We start from the raw sequence: 14,477 nt of genomic DNA on the forward strand, positions 1-14,477 counted from the left end.
CCCTAATACAGCAACTGTAATATTACACCTAAGTCAGATAAAGATAATTCAAAGAAAGATAACTATAGACCTATGTCAGTTGTGAATATTGACATAAAAATTCTAAACAAAAAATTTTAGCAAATACAATCCATCACGTTATGAAAAACATACATCATGACCAAGTGGAATTTATTTCAGGAATGCAAGACTAGTTCAGTATTAGGAAACTCATCATTAGACACCATGTTAATAAATTTAAAGGAGATAAAGCATATGATAATCTCCATAGATGCTGAACAAGCCATTGACAAAATCCAATACTCACCCATGATAAAAACACTCAACAGGCATTCAGAGACACTTTCATAATGTGATAAATTACATATACATACCTCAATCCTAAAGTAAGTATCTTGTTTAATGAAGAGATAATAGAATAATTTCTACCAAAATCAGGAACAAGACAAGCATGCCTACTATTCCTGCTACTATTCAACATTGTACTAGTGGTATTAACCAATGCAATTAGACAAGAGAAAACAATTAGAGGCATACAAATGGGTAAGGAAGGAGTAAAATTATCTCTGTTTTCAGATGATATGACAGTACACTTGGAAAACTCCAGAGAATCAGTGAGATAAGAGAATAAAAGTATTTAGCTAAGTAGCAAGATATAAACTTACACAAATGTGAACAGTTTTGATATACATGAATAACACTGGGTGTGATTTACACGTCCATTTACAATAGCAACAAAGCTAAATACTTATAACTAAATTTAGCAAAATATGTGTAAAGCCTATGTAAGTAAAACTTTAAAACACTTCTAAAAGACATAAAAAAAGACATAAACAAATAGATATCCCCATTGTTGTACAGAATTCAGTATTATAAAGATTAATTTCCTAAACTAATGTATAAATTCAGTGCAATCTCAATAAAAATAATAAGCTAGACTAGTAGTTTTCAACTCAGGGTGATTTTGCCTCCCAGTTGACACTTTGCAACATCTGGAGACTTTTATGGTTGTTATAAATGGGAGGATGCTACCGACATCTAGTGGATGGAGGTCAGGAATACTGCTAAACATACTACAAGACACAGGACAACCTCCCACAACGAAGAAATATCTAGCCCAAAATATCAACAATGCTGAGATTATGAAACCCTGAGCTAGACAGGCCAATACTGCACAGAAGTTCATATGGAAAAACAAACATTAAAGAATAGCTAGGGAAACAAGGAAAAAGATAAACTATGAGAAAATTCTGGCCCTACCAGACATTAAAACATACTACAATAAAGCCTCTACAATAAACAAGTGGACCATTGCAATATATTAAATCCAGAATTAGACCACCCAAAAATACATATAGAAATTTAGTATAGAAAATCACAAATATTTTAGATAAAGTTGAATTCTGGAATAAATAAATGGTGCTCGGACAAATGGGTAGCCATTTGGAAAAAAAGATAAAATTAGATCCATATTTTATACCACAACAAGAAAAAAATTCCAAATGGACTAGGGATTTATGTAAGAAATGAAACTATAAAAATACTAGAAGAAAATATGGGTGAATTCCTATTTAACCATACTACAGGGAAAAGCTTTCTAACTATGACTCAAAATTCAAAAAGGATAAAACAAAAAGATGGGTAAATCTGACTACATAAAAATAAACTTTTTGCATGGTTAATTAAAAGCATCATAAAGTCAAAAGACAATCAAACTAGAAAAAATATTGGTAACATATACCACAAAGAGCTGATATCACATATATATATATATATATATATATATATATAAAATTTCTTAATTACTGAGGGACAAAGGACCAAAATCCAAATGACAAATAGGAAAAAGACATGAACAGACCAAAAAATGATATAATGCACCTCAAGCATATGAAAAAAATGTTCAGACTCATAGGGAAATGCAAATTACAACATTGGGATACTATTTCTCACCTATCACTGGCAAAAACTAAACATATGACAACATGTTCTGTTGATGATGCTGTGGAAAATGTGTGCTCTAACACTGTGGTCCCCAACCCCTAGGCTGTGGCCTGTTAGGAACTGGCATTACCGCCTGAGTTTTGCCTCCCCAACCCTCCCCCCAACCCCCCGTCCCCTTCCATCCATGGAAAAATTGCCTTGTCTTGTATGAAACTGGTCCCTGGTGCCAAAAAGGCTGGGGACTGCTGCTGCTGGTGGGAGTGCCTGTTGGTACAAGTCTCTGTAGGGAAGTGTGGCAATATCTAAGACAACTACATATGTGCTTATTTTTCAACCCTGCAATCTCACTCTTAGAAATTTACCCTGAAGATACACCCCCAACAATATAAAAATATAAATGCACAAGATTGTTCAATGTAGTATTTTTATAATTGCAAAATATTAGAAACAACCTAAAAGTACATATATAAGAATATGATTGAATAAACTATATATATTTAGGCACAATGAAGTATTATCCAGCTGCAAAAAAAGAATGAGAAAAATCTCTATGAATCGACATGAAGTGATTTCTAGAACACACTGTTAAATGAAAAGTAAAGCTCAACAAAGTAGCCACACTATGCTACCTTTATGTTAAGGAAAAAGGAGATATACATATATCTGCTTATTTGTATAAAATAAGTACAGGAAGGATAAACCAGAAATTTAAAAAACTGGTTAGTTACCCACAGGTAGGTCAAAACGGGATAGAAAGAAGAGGTAATGAAAACAGGGTAGCAGAGATGAGGAAGCAGTTGACACTTCTCAGCATATACCATTTTGTTTAGTTCTCACTTATACAACCTGAAAATGTTTCACAAACTCCAAAAGTAAACAAATAAAACCTCTCAAAATGTAGGAGGAGAATAATGGAATACAAACAATAACAAATGAATAACTGAATAACATAACTACACTGAAGGGTTTGGAGAAGAAAAGAACTAAACTGAGACAAAGAAGAACTGCCTAAATGCTATAATCTAGTTAGTAAATGTCTCTCACAGGGATATGGGTTAGCATTCTTGAAACTACTTTATGTGTATACTAGAATTGGACAAAGAAGTAAATAGTTCATAGATAAAGAGAGCCAAGTATCTCATTGATGGAGAAAAAAATTACTAAAAAGCAAAAGGGGAAAGCTAAAATGAATGCTGTGGAATTAGACTGGAATCAGAGGTATTAGTATAAACTCATGGTTTTTACAATATATACAGAGAGATACAGAAATATGAAAGTGTTGTATGTGTGAGTTACTACACATACATGTTTCCCAGCTCTGCCTGCTGAGAGTGTCTAAGAGCAACAACAACCATGGTAGACAGACTCTCAGGAGGAGCCCCCCATGAACCCAGCGTACTGGTGTTCATGCTCTTGTATAGTCCCTTCCCCTTGAGTATGGGCAGGAGCTGTGAACGTGCATCTAACAAATGGAGTATGGCAAAGGTGACGAGATGTCTCATTTCTGAGATGACACTTCCTCATATAAGACTCCATCTTACTAGAGGATTTACTCTAGAGACTCTCTCCATAGCTAGCTTTGATGGAAGTGGCCATTTTGGGAGGGAAGCTCAGGTGGCAAGGAGCTAAGGACAGCCTCTAGTTGACAGCAAGAAGCTGAAGCCCTCTGTCTCATAACAACAAGGAAATGAATTCTCCCAACATCCTGTGTGACTTTAGAAGCAGATTCTTCCCCAGTTTAGCCTCCAAATGAGAACCAGACTAGATGACATCTTTAGTGAGGCTTTGTAAGACCCTAAGCAGGGCACCCAACTAAGCTGTGTCCAGACTGCTACTTTAAGCCACTAGGTTTATGATAATATTGTTCTGCAGTAATAGATAACTAATACAATACAATATAAGACACGAACATACCTTGTGCTCAGATCTTGGCTTTTAAACACAATTCTCCAATTAAGGTAACTAGGCTTCTCAATCAAGTGTTTAGTTCTGGGATTGGGGCAGGAAAAAACATTAAGATGAACCTGGAATGTCTTGTTTGTTAGAAAGTAAGGAAGTGCTCAAAATAGTACAAAGTCTTGTGGAAAGGACACAGAAGACAACCTAAAAGAACTCCTAATGGTCAAATTTGGAATAATCTGAGCAACAAAATAAATATTGATAGTACTGGATTTTCATCTATAGAGCAAAATCCATATCCATGAGCCCATACTGATATAAATAAATAGAAGGAGAAGGGACAACTCTTCCTTACAGTAGAATTCCAATTAATATACAAGGAAGAAGAGAAATAGAAACTTACTATTAGTAACCACGGTAGTAATTGTTGCAGGAAAGATCCACCAATAAATGCTAAAATTACTAGGTGAAAGTTTGAGAAACAAAATACATAGATTCAAAGTATCGCCCCCAATGTTTATTAACTATAAAGTAAAAGATTGTAACTTTACAGTGAAACAACTCAGCAGACACCACCTTAACCAAGTGAGCAAAGTTAACACTACTAATAATGAAACATATTAACATGATGAAGCCTGGATATGATGCAAGGAGAAGGACATAGCATTTCTGTGGAATTTTTTGCCAAAAATGCACAACTACATTGTAATCATGAGAAAACATCAGACAAACTTAAATTGAGGGATATTTTACAAAATAACTGACCAATAGTCTTCAAAGATGTTAAAGGCATAAAAGAAAAGAAAAAACTGAAGAACTGCCACAGATTGGAGGCTGCTTAGGAGAAACAACAACTAAATGCAATGTGGGACTCTGGATAGAAGTCTAAAATAGAAAAGGATGTTAGTGGAAGTCTACAGTTTAACTGTAGTATTGTACCAATGCTAATTTTCTAGTTTTGATCATTGTCTTGTGGGTAAGACATTAAAATTAGGCGCCAGGTGTGGTGGCTCATGCCTGTAAATCCTAGCTATTTGGAAGGCTGAGGTGGGAGGACTACTTGAGGCCAGGAGTCCGAGACCAGCTTGAGCAACATAGTGAGACCCTGTTTCTACAAAAAAATAGAAAAATCAGCCAGGCGTGGTGGTGTGCGCCTGTAGTCGAGCTACTTGGGAGGCTGAGGCAGGAGAATCACTTGAGCCCAAAAGTCTGAGGTTGCAGTGAGCTGTGATGCTATGATGATGTCACTGCACTCACTCTAGCCAGGGCAACAGAAAGAGACCCTATCTCAGGAAAAAAAAAAAAAAAAAAAAAATTAGGGAAAGCTAGGTGAAGAGCATATGGGAAATCTTGTACTATTTTTACAACTTTGCTAAAAGTCTAAAATTTGCTCAAAATTAAAAGTTTAACTTACAACTTAATAAATACACAAATAACCCAGTTGAAAAAACGGCAAAGGATCTTAACAACCATTTTCCCGAGGAAGATATGCAACTGGCTAGTAAATACACAAAAAGATACTGAACATCATTAGTCATCAGGGAAAGGCAAATCAAAGTCATAATGAGGTACCACTTCATACCCACTAGGATGGCTAGAATTAGAAAGTCATATAAAAACAGGTATTAGTGAGGATAGGGAAAAACTAAATATCTCACACACCATTGGTGAGAATGTAAAATGGTACAGCAGCTTTGGAAACAGTCTGGTAGTTCCTCAAATGATTGAACATAGAGTTATACCACATGACCCAACAATTTTAATCCTAGGCATATACCCACGAAAATAAAAACATACATATACGCAAAAACTTGCACACGAATGTCTACAGCAGCATTATTCATACTAGCCAAAAGATGAAAATGAGACAAATGTCCATTAACAGACAAATATGGTATATCTATATAATGAAATATTATTCAGTCATAAAAGGAATGAAGTACTGATACATGCTGCAACATAGATGAACCTTTAAAACATGCTAGGTGAAAGAAACTGGTTAAAAAGACCACGTGTTATATGATTCCATTCATATGAAACAGGGAAATCTACAGGGACAAAAAGTAGGTTAGGGGTTGCCTAGAACTGTGGGGTAGGAGGTGATAACTAAAAGATGTACAGGGTTTCCTTTTGAGGTGAAGAAATCTTCTAAAATTGACTAGAGGTAATGGTTGCATATATCTGTGAATATACTAAAAACCACTGAATTGTATACTTTTAATGGGTGAAATACATAGTATATGAACTATATCTCAATAAAGCTGTTGCATTCTGGGAGGCTGAGGCAGGAGGCTTGCTCGAGGTCAGGAGTTCGAGACCAGCCTGAGCAAGAGTGAGACCCCGTCTCTACTAAAAATAGAAAAGAAATGATTTGGACAGCTAAAAAATATATATATAGAGAGAGAGAAAAAATTAGCCGGGCATGGTGGCGCATGCCTGTAGTCCCAGCTACTCGGGAGGCTGAGGTAGGAGGATCACCTGAGCCCAGGAGTTTGAGGTTGCCGTGAGCTAGGCTGACGCCACGGCACTCTAGCCCAGGCAATAGAGTGAGATTCTGTCTCAAAAAAAAAAAAAAATTAAATTAAAAAAAAAAAAATAAAGCTGTTGAAAGAAAAAGAAAGAAAGAAAGAAAAAGAGAGAGAGAGAAAGAAAGAAAGAAAGAGAAAAAGAAAGAAAAGAAAGGAAAAAAAGAGAGAGAGAGAAAGGGAAAGGGAAGAAAGAAAGAAAAGAAGGAAAGAAAGAAAGAGAAAAAGAAAGATAAGAAAGAAAAAGAGAGAGATAAAAAGGGAAAGGATAAGGGAAGAAAGAAAGAAAGAAAGAGAGAGAAAAGAAAAGCCCCTTGGTCCTTTATTTCACTTTCAATTTGCTTCTCTTTCACCCTCCCGTGTATTATTGCCATCTGCTGGTTATTGTTTTAAAATACCTGTCAGAATTATCTTTTTTATTAGATGTGATAATTGTGTCTGGTTTTGCTAAGAACTTTGTTAAGAAGTTCTTATTTTTTAGAGATATATACAAAAGTGTTTCAGGAATTAAATGACTTCATATTTATGACTGTAAACACTACTGCAACAAAAAGGATAAATGAAGCATATATGGCAAACTTGATAACTGTTGAATCTGAGAAATGGATAAATTGGAGGGTACTTTTCTCTTTGTTGGAGTACATTTGAAATTTATAAAAGAAAAGAAAAAGGACTGTTATTCTTTGAGAGTAAAGCACATATAAACTACTTTGAATTTTTCCAGGGAACAAAGTAGAAGATAAATAAATGGGGATAATATATATGGAAAATAGTAGTTTGCAAATCATAGGGAACAAATTTTAAAAATTATAATTATCAAGCTACAATTTAAAAAATGATAGTAGCAGAACTGGGAACCAAATAAAATTAAACCAATTTAAATTCAGACACATACACACACACACACATAAAAGCCTGTTTAAAGAATACATTTCCTCAAATCTTACCCAAATCATACTATGGTTGTTACATGTTTTATTGATTTTCAAAAGCATTTAAATACTAATTCAGGAAGGAATTTTTTAAAGTATATATTTCATAACAGCATACTAAAATCACTTTAATATCACTGAAATACTTACCCTTTGAGACTTGGCTCTTTGAAATGGAGAGGAGTACACTTTCTTCTTCTGCTTCGCAGCTCTGACGATAGATCTTCTGACTTATTTGCAGGTTCAGCAGTGTTATTTGAAACAAACCTGGTATTTGTCAAGTCCTGTAACGGTCTATCACCTGAAAAGAATATTATTTTTCACAAATACTCATAAAAGTATACACAGATGGAAATAGATATGGGCTATATAGTAGTTTGCAAATCATTGCAGTAAATTTTAAAACAATTCAATTTTTAGAGGACAGAGACTAAAATTTGAAACAAACTATCAAAATAGCCTGCAACCTTTTTATTCTGAAATCACATACAGGCTGACAAAAATTCCTCATAATTCAACTCTTTTCACAGAGCACACAAATTATTGCACATTCGACGTATATGCCACTGATTGCCACAGTGTGAAAGGCACTGTGAACAGCAGAGATGAAAGCTGTTTCACCAGTCTTCTAACAATAGCCTGCAACTCTAGGCCTTTGTAATTCTTTTGCTTCAGTGTGCTTTTTAACTGGAATAGCCTTATCCATCAAAGTCCTAGTGTTCTACGTATATATATTGAAATGTTAGGCTCCCAGTAAAAATTTTAATTTTTTTTTTTTTTCTTTTTTTTTTTGAGACAGAGTCTCGCTCTGTTGCCCGGGCTAGAGTGCCGTGGCATCAGCCTAGCTCACAGCAACCTCAAACTCCTGGGCTTAAACGTTCTTCCTGCCTCAGCCTCCAGAGTAGCTGGGACTACAGGCATGCGCCACCATGCCCGGCTAATTTTTTCTATATATTTTTAGTTGTCCAGCTAATTTCTTTCTATTTTTAGTAGAGACGGGGTCTCGCTCTTGCTCAGGCTGGTGTCGAACTCCTGAGCTCAAACAATCTGCCTGCCTCGGCCTCTAGTGGTAAAAGAGCATCCTTAGGATTCAATATTAAGGGGGAAAAGTGGGATAAATAATGTTATATGTAGCATGAGTTCAAATATATATTTAAAAGTCCATAGATTCAGGTCTGTATTCTGCATGCACATGGTAAAAGGGTGACTGCAATTCTTTCAGGTGATATTTTCCCTGCCCTTTTTCTGATTCTCTACTTTCTGCAATGAGTATTATTTTAATAACTAGAAGAATATAAAAAGTAAACACTACAGGTAACAATCTTACTTATCCTTTAGGGCTGCGGTTCCCAACCCTTGGGCCATGGGGGTTAGGAGACAGGGCGGCAGAGCTCTGTCCCCTCCCCCACATGAAAAAATTGTCTTCCACGAAACAGGTTGTTGGTGCCAAAAACGTTGGGGACTGCTGCTTTAGGGCCTAAGAGTTACCTGTTTAATGATGCCTTTGCAGATTCCGCTAGTCAAAATTACTCCCTATGACATCCCTTAGCATAGTATATGTGCTTTTATTAAGTAATCATTTACCACATTTCACCACTGTGTTTTTTACTTTTACATATATGTATTCTGAGGAAAGGGGGCTGGTATTATTTATTTTTCAGTCCTCTACAACACCCAGAATAATGCTTTGATCACATTAAATATTTGCTGCTGAATGGAGTAGGATTCCCACCCTTAAGAAACTTGCAATCACGTCTGGTAAAACAAAAGCAGTGCAATTCATTATTATATATACATTTGAAACATTCTATTTCTTTCAAATAACAAGAAAAAGGAAATTAACTGCCTAACTTTGTGGTAAAGGCCAAATCAGATTTTTAGGCTGTAAATGTCCAAGATTCTTTCACTGTTATCTTCCCAAAGTATTAACCTTTCTTTAGATTCCTTCATGCTGTTTCTACAGATCATAAATGCTACACAGCTATATATTTTAAAATTCCATAAAAATATCAGTTATAGTAGAAAATATTTAATAAATGAAAAAAATCTTAAAAGATAACACTTCTAAGATTTTATCACTTTAGGTTATTGACCTACCTATTCCTGATTTTTGTGCTCTCTGGTTGACATTAAATTTCATCTTGTTCATCTTCTCATGCATATCACCACTTACTTGAAAGCTTGGTGAACACTCCAGGTCAAAATTTTCTCTTATTATCAGATTTTTACTAGAAGAAATACTCAAAGGTACTAAACCTTCACGAACATTGTCAGAGGAAGAATCGTGTGTGTTAGGTGAATATATCTGAGATAAAGATTTAAACATCTCTGTGTAAAAGTCTGGCTTAATTCTGACCATTTTCTCATTCTCCACATTGTTTTCCTTATCAGCTTGATCAGAGTCAACTGACTTTCCCTGAACGGTGTCAAGTATTACTTCATGGCCCTCTGGAGAAGGATCTATGAAGGTTTTCCTTGTTTTTGATTTGGATGTCATTTTATTTACTTTTTTGACCTGGCACTCTCCTTCTTTTATCACTTCCACAAAGTGGATTTCTCGTTTTTTATTCAGAGTTGTAGTTCTTTGCTTCTGAGTGTTATGTATTTCAATTGGGTTTCCTGGATCAGAATCTGCTTCACTAGTATTATGTTTTAAATCAGCTTCTAAGGAGATCGGTATCTCTAAAGAATCTGTTAACTGCAAAACAGATTTGTTCTTACCTTTAGTCAAAATGTTCTTTGCCTTGCCTGATGATTCTTTCTTACATTTTTTAACTAGTTGGTAAGGATCTGAAATTTGCCCACAACTTTCCTTTTCATTACTATTGATTTCCATGGAGTATCCACCGATAATGCCTTGGCATTGAAGTCTTTGTTTACACTTATTTATTTTGAAATCAAGATCTCTTGTATAGCTTTCTTGGCCATCCATACCTTTATCATTATTCTCACATATGTGGTTCATTTCAGAAATTATTTCTGTCTTCCGATTTACTTTATGCCTAAGCTTCTTATTTATTTTTGATTCATTTTGCTCAGCAGGTTGTGTATCAGTGACATGCTTTTTCGAATCCAATATATTCTGGGTCTCATAATAACATAAATTTCCATTATCTTTGGTGGGAAAATCAGCTGTTTGAAATTCATTTGTGACTTGTAGGTTTTCAGAAATGGTTTCTTTATCATTTTGGGTTGGAGAATAGAAGTTACCTTTCTCTCGGTCATGCACACTTTTGTCGTCATTCTCATATATTTGATTGATTTCAGAAATTATTTCTGTTTTTCGAAATACCTTTTGTTTAAGCTTCTTATCTATTTTTGAATCATTCTGACAAGCAGGTTGCATATCATGGACATGCTTTTTCACCCCCAAAACATGCTGAGTCTGATAACCACATAGGTTTCCACTATCTTTGGTAGAAAAAGCAGGTGTTTGAAACTCGCTTGAGTCTTCTGGGTTTCTAGGGATGATTGCTTTGTCCTTTTGGGTTAGAAAGAAAGAGTTACCCTTTACTGGACAATGCTCACTTTTGTTGTTATCTAAATGATTCACTTCAGAAATTATTTCTGTCTTCCGATTTACTTTCTGCCTAATCTTCTTATTAACTTTTGATTCATTTTGCTGAACAGGGTATACATCAGTGATCTGTTGTTGCAAACCCAATACATCCTGGGCTTCACAATCACCATTATCTCTGGTGAAAACAGAAGGTATCTGAAACTCATTTGCAACTTCTAGGTTTCCAGAGATAGTTTCTTTATCCTCTTGGGTTTGTAAGAAAACATTACCTTTTTTTGGGCCATGAACATCTTTATCATTATCCTCATATATTTGGTTCATTCCAGAAATTATTTCTGTCTTCCGACTTACTTTCTTCCTAAGCTTATTTATTTTTGATTCATTTTGCTCAGCAGGTCGCATATCATTGATATACTCATTCAAATCCAACATATTCTGGGTCTCATGATCATATAAATTTCCATTAACTTTGGAGGAAAGATTGGCTGTTTGAAATTCATTTGTGACTTCTAAGTTTTCAGAAATGGTTACTTTATCCTTTTGGTTTGGGAATAAGTTATCTTTTTCTAATTTATGAATCACAAATGTCTGTCTAGAAGCTTTACTTTTATTACAAGTTAGGGAATTCTGACCCATATCAAATTTACTCTCCTGCCGGAATTTATCTGAACTTTGGGAGAAGGAGTATGTTTCCTCTTGCTTATTTCTTACACGTTTTCTTTTCTTTTTTTTATTACACTGTGTATTTTGCCTGTCATCTTGATCAAAGTTATTATGAAGGGTTATTTTCTCCAGGATGTCAGCCTGGGCCAGCTGTTTGGTATTGAAAATAAAATCTGGATCTTCTGAATCCCTTTTGCCATCCAGGACAACAGATCTTCTTTCTGGTCCGTTTTCAATCTTTTCTTCAATATCCACATCTGAACTATTTTCAAATTGTCTCTTTGATCTTTCTCTCCTTTTGTCAGATCTTGAATCTTTCACTTTTCTGAAAGTTTTTGTTCCACACTCCTTTGTTTTTTTATTACTTTTATTTTTAGTGCCTGTTGAAACTGTCACAATTTTGCTTACTTCACTAGCAGTTAAATCCATGTCAGCATCGTACACAGTTTTCTGCAACTGAAAGTCATCATTATCCTGAACTTGATTCACATACCCTGCATTAGATTCAGCAGGAAACTCAGAAGATAAGCCAGGAAGATACTGTTTATTTCTTTGCATTGTAGTATTCTTTTTGTTAATATGATCATTTATCTCATTATTTCTATTTAATTCTGGGCTTGAAATCTGTTGTTGACCTAAATCTGTCACACAGGGAATGTCTGCAGAAAGATTATTTGACTCCCAAGATGACCCACGCTTCTTTCTTTCAGTCACTTTACTAGCAGATGGTTCCCATCCATGGCCTATAGGTGAGGCATTTCTCATCTCACTCATTAGAGAACTCTTGGGACTTTGATCTGAGTGATAATGGCTTTCTATTAAAAAGAAGAAAAACAAAATTCAGAAATAAGTACTAAGTTACTCTAAATAAGTCACATTTTACATTTGTATCTATGGAAAATATATACTGAGAATTCACTACCTCAGTTCCAAAAGTAGAGTACAGCCAACAGTAGAGCCATTAACATACATTTCTAGAATGGATGGAGGCCAGCAAATGAAGCCAAATAACAATGGTAACTCTGATAAGGATTACTATCAAAAGGCTATCAGTAGGCAGCTAAAGTTTATATAAATTTTATATTTTTTTGTGTGTGTATACACACAAACACACACACACATCTCCAGAAAGGAAAAATAATTCTAAGCTCTAAATTCCATAAAATAGCTGGGCACAATGGCTCATGCCTTGATACGAGCACTTTGGGAGGCCAAAGACAGAAAAATCACTTAAGGCCAGGAGTTTGAGACCAGCCTGGGCAACAAAGTGAGACCCCCGTCTCTACAAAAAAATTTTAAAAATTAGTTGGGCATGGTGGCACATGTCTGTAGTCCCAGCTACTCAGAAGGCTGAGGCAGGAGGATCACTTGAGCCCAGGAGTTTGAGGTTGCAGTGAGCTATGATGATGTCCCTGCACTCTAGCCTAGGCAACAGAACCAGACCCTAACTCAAAACAATAAATTCAATATAGTTATGGTCCCATATCCTAATTTGAAAATCTATGACAAATTCATAAGCACCATAGACTACACCACAGGATTATTATTTAGTAACATCACCATGTAAATAAAATGTAAGTGCCATTACTCTTTCTTGCTTAATCATTACCCAGGCTCAAGTTTTTGCTTTATCACTAATTGGTTATAACCTTTAAAAAGTTACTGGGTTACCTATGTAGGCCCCCAATTTTCATATCTATGAAAAGGAGAGGGTGAAACTAAATATATAAATATATGGCATCTTTCAAGTCATAAGCCAAGATACCCAGAAAAGCTCATCAGACCTGTTCATTTTTAAATATTGCTTCCAAAGTGACAGTATTAGGCCACTGTGGATTTGACACTTATCAGCATATTTACTTTTAAATTAAATTTTCACCACCAGTTTTAAATGGTAGCAGTTAGCAAATCTGTAACATAAGATGTCTAACTGATTAAATGTTTATACATCATTGCCCTCAGGAAGAAAATCTGATGAATCTAACTACTTAATACTAATACTCAAAATGAATTTTTAAACAATCTCACCTTTGGGAAGTACATCAACAATAGAAGAAATATGTTCTGAATCATCTAAACCACATACATTCTGATTATTTTCTTTAAGAAATGACACTTCCAAATTACATTGAGTTGATAAAGGTTGTCTTGTTGATACCGAAGAGGGAATATCAGGTGATGTCTTTGATTTAATATTGTTGTCACACTGCACTTTCTCTTTGTCATCATCATCATCATCATCATCATTTGAAGTTAATGGAACCCTGAAGGCAAGTGGGAATAAAATGAAGAATTTTGTATTTTGAAAAATTATTTAGCAAATTGCATGGATAGTTCTTTCTATGTTCCTTTTATTTAAGATCCAACCATAAAACTCAAAAAGTAGAAACAACACAAGTGTCTGTAAATTGATAAATAAATTAAAAACAGTGCTAAATCCATACAATAAAATATTATTCAGTCATAGAAAAGAATGAAATACTAATATATGCTACAACATGAATGAACAAATTACAGACCAATATCCCTCATGAACACAGGACATTTTAAAGGAAAATATTAGCAAATCAAACCCAGCAATATACAGAAAGAGTAATACACCATGACCAAGTGAAATTTATTCTAGGAATGCAAAGTTGGCATTAGAAAGTCAACTGAAGTCACTGTACTGATAGAACAAATGAGAAAAATTATGATTCTCTCCACAAATACAGAAAAAGCATTTGACAAAATTTAATACAAATTCATTATAAGAACTCTCAGAAAACCAGAGGAAAAAAGAACTTCTTCAGTTTGCAAAAAGGGTGCTAATTTTTCAACAGAAAAGATAGTAGCCTGAGACAATGAAATGACACCTGACTGAACCTACATGTATTTTAAATATAAAAGAATTTGAAAGTAAAGGTATAGAAAAAGATATATCACAGAAATACTATACCAAACAAAACAGACTTTAAAGCAGGAATCATTTCTAGAAATATTTCATATTGATAA

The 14,477-nt window shown here is 34.8% G+C and overlaps 1 protein-coding gene across 1 annotated transcript in view; it reads right to left on the reverse strand.

The window, feature by feature from the left end:
* Positions 1-14,477, reverse strand: part of SGO2 (shugoshin 2) — a 40,776-nt gene that overhangs the window by 9,755 nt on the left and 16,544 nt on the right. The window contains exons 5-7 of the mRNA XM_069474231.1: positions 13,512-13,747; positions 9,398-12,298; positions 7,451-7,601 (exon numbers count right to left, since the gene is read on the reverse strand). Coding sequence (XP_069330332.1) covers positions 7,451-7,601; positions 9,398-12,298; positions 13,512-13,747 — 3,288 coding nt within the window. The remainder of the gene's footprint in view (positions 1-7,450; positions 7,602-9,397; positions 12,299-13,511; positions 13,748-14,477) is intronic.

The sequence above is a fragment of the Eulemur rufifrons genome, chromosome 1 (genome assembly GCF_041146395.1).
Source record: "Eulemur rufifrons isolate Redbay chromosome 1, OSU_ERuf_1, whole genome shotgun sequence".
In the NCBI taxonomy this organism is placed as follows: Eukaryota; Metazoa; Chordata; class Mammalia; order Primates; family Lemuridae; genus Eulemur; species Eulemur rufifrons.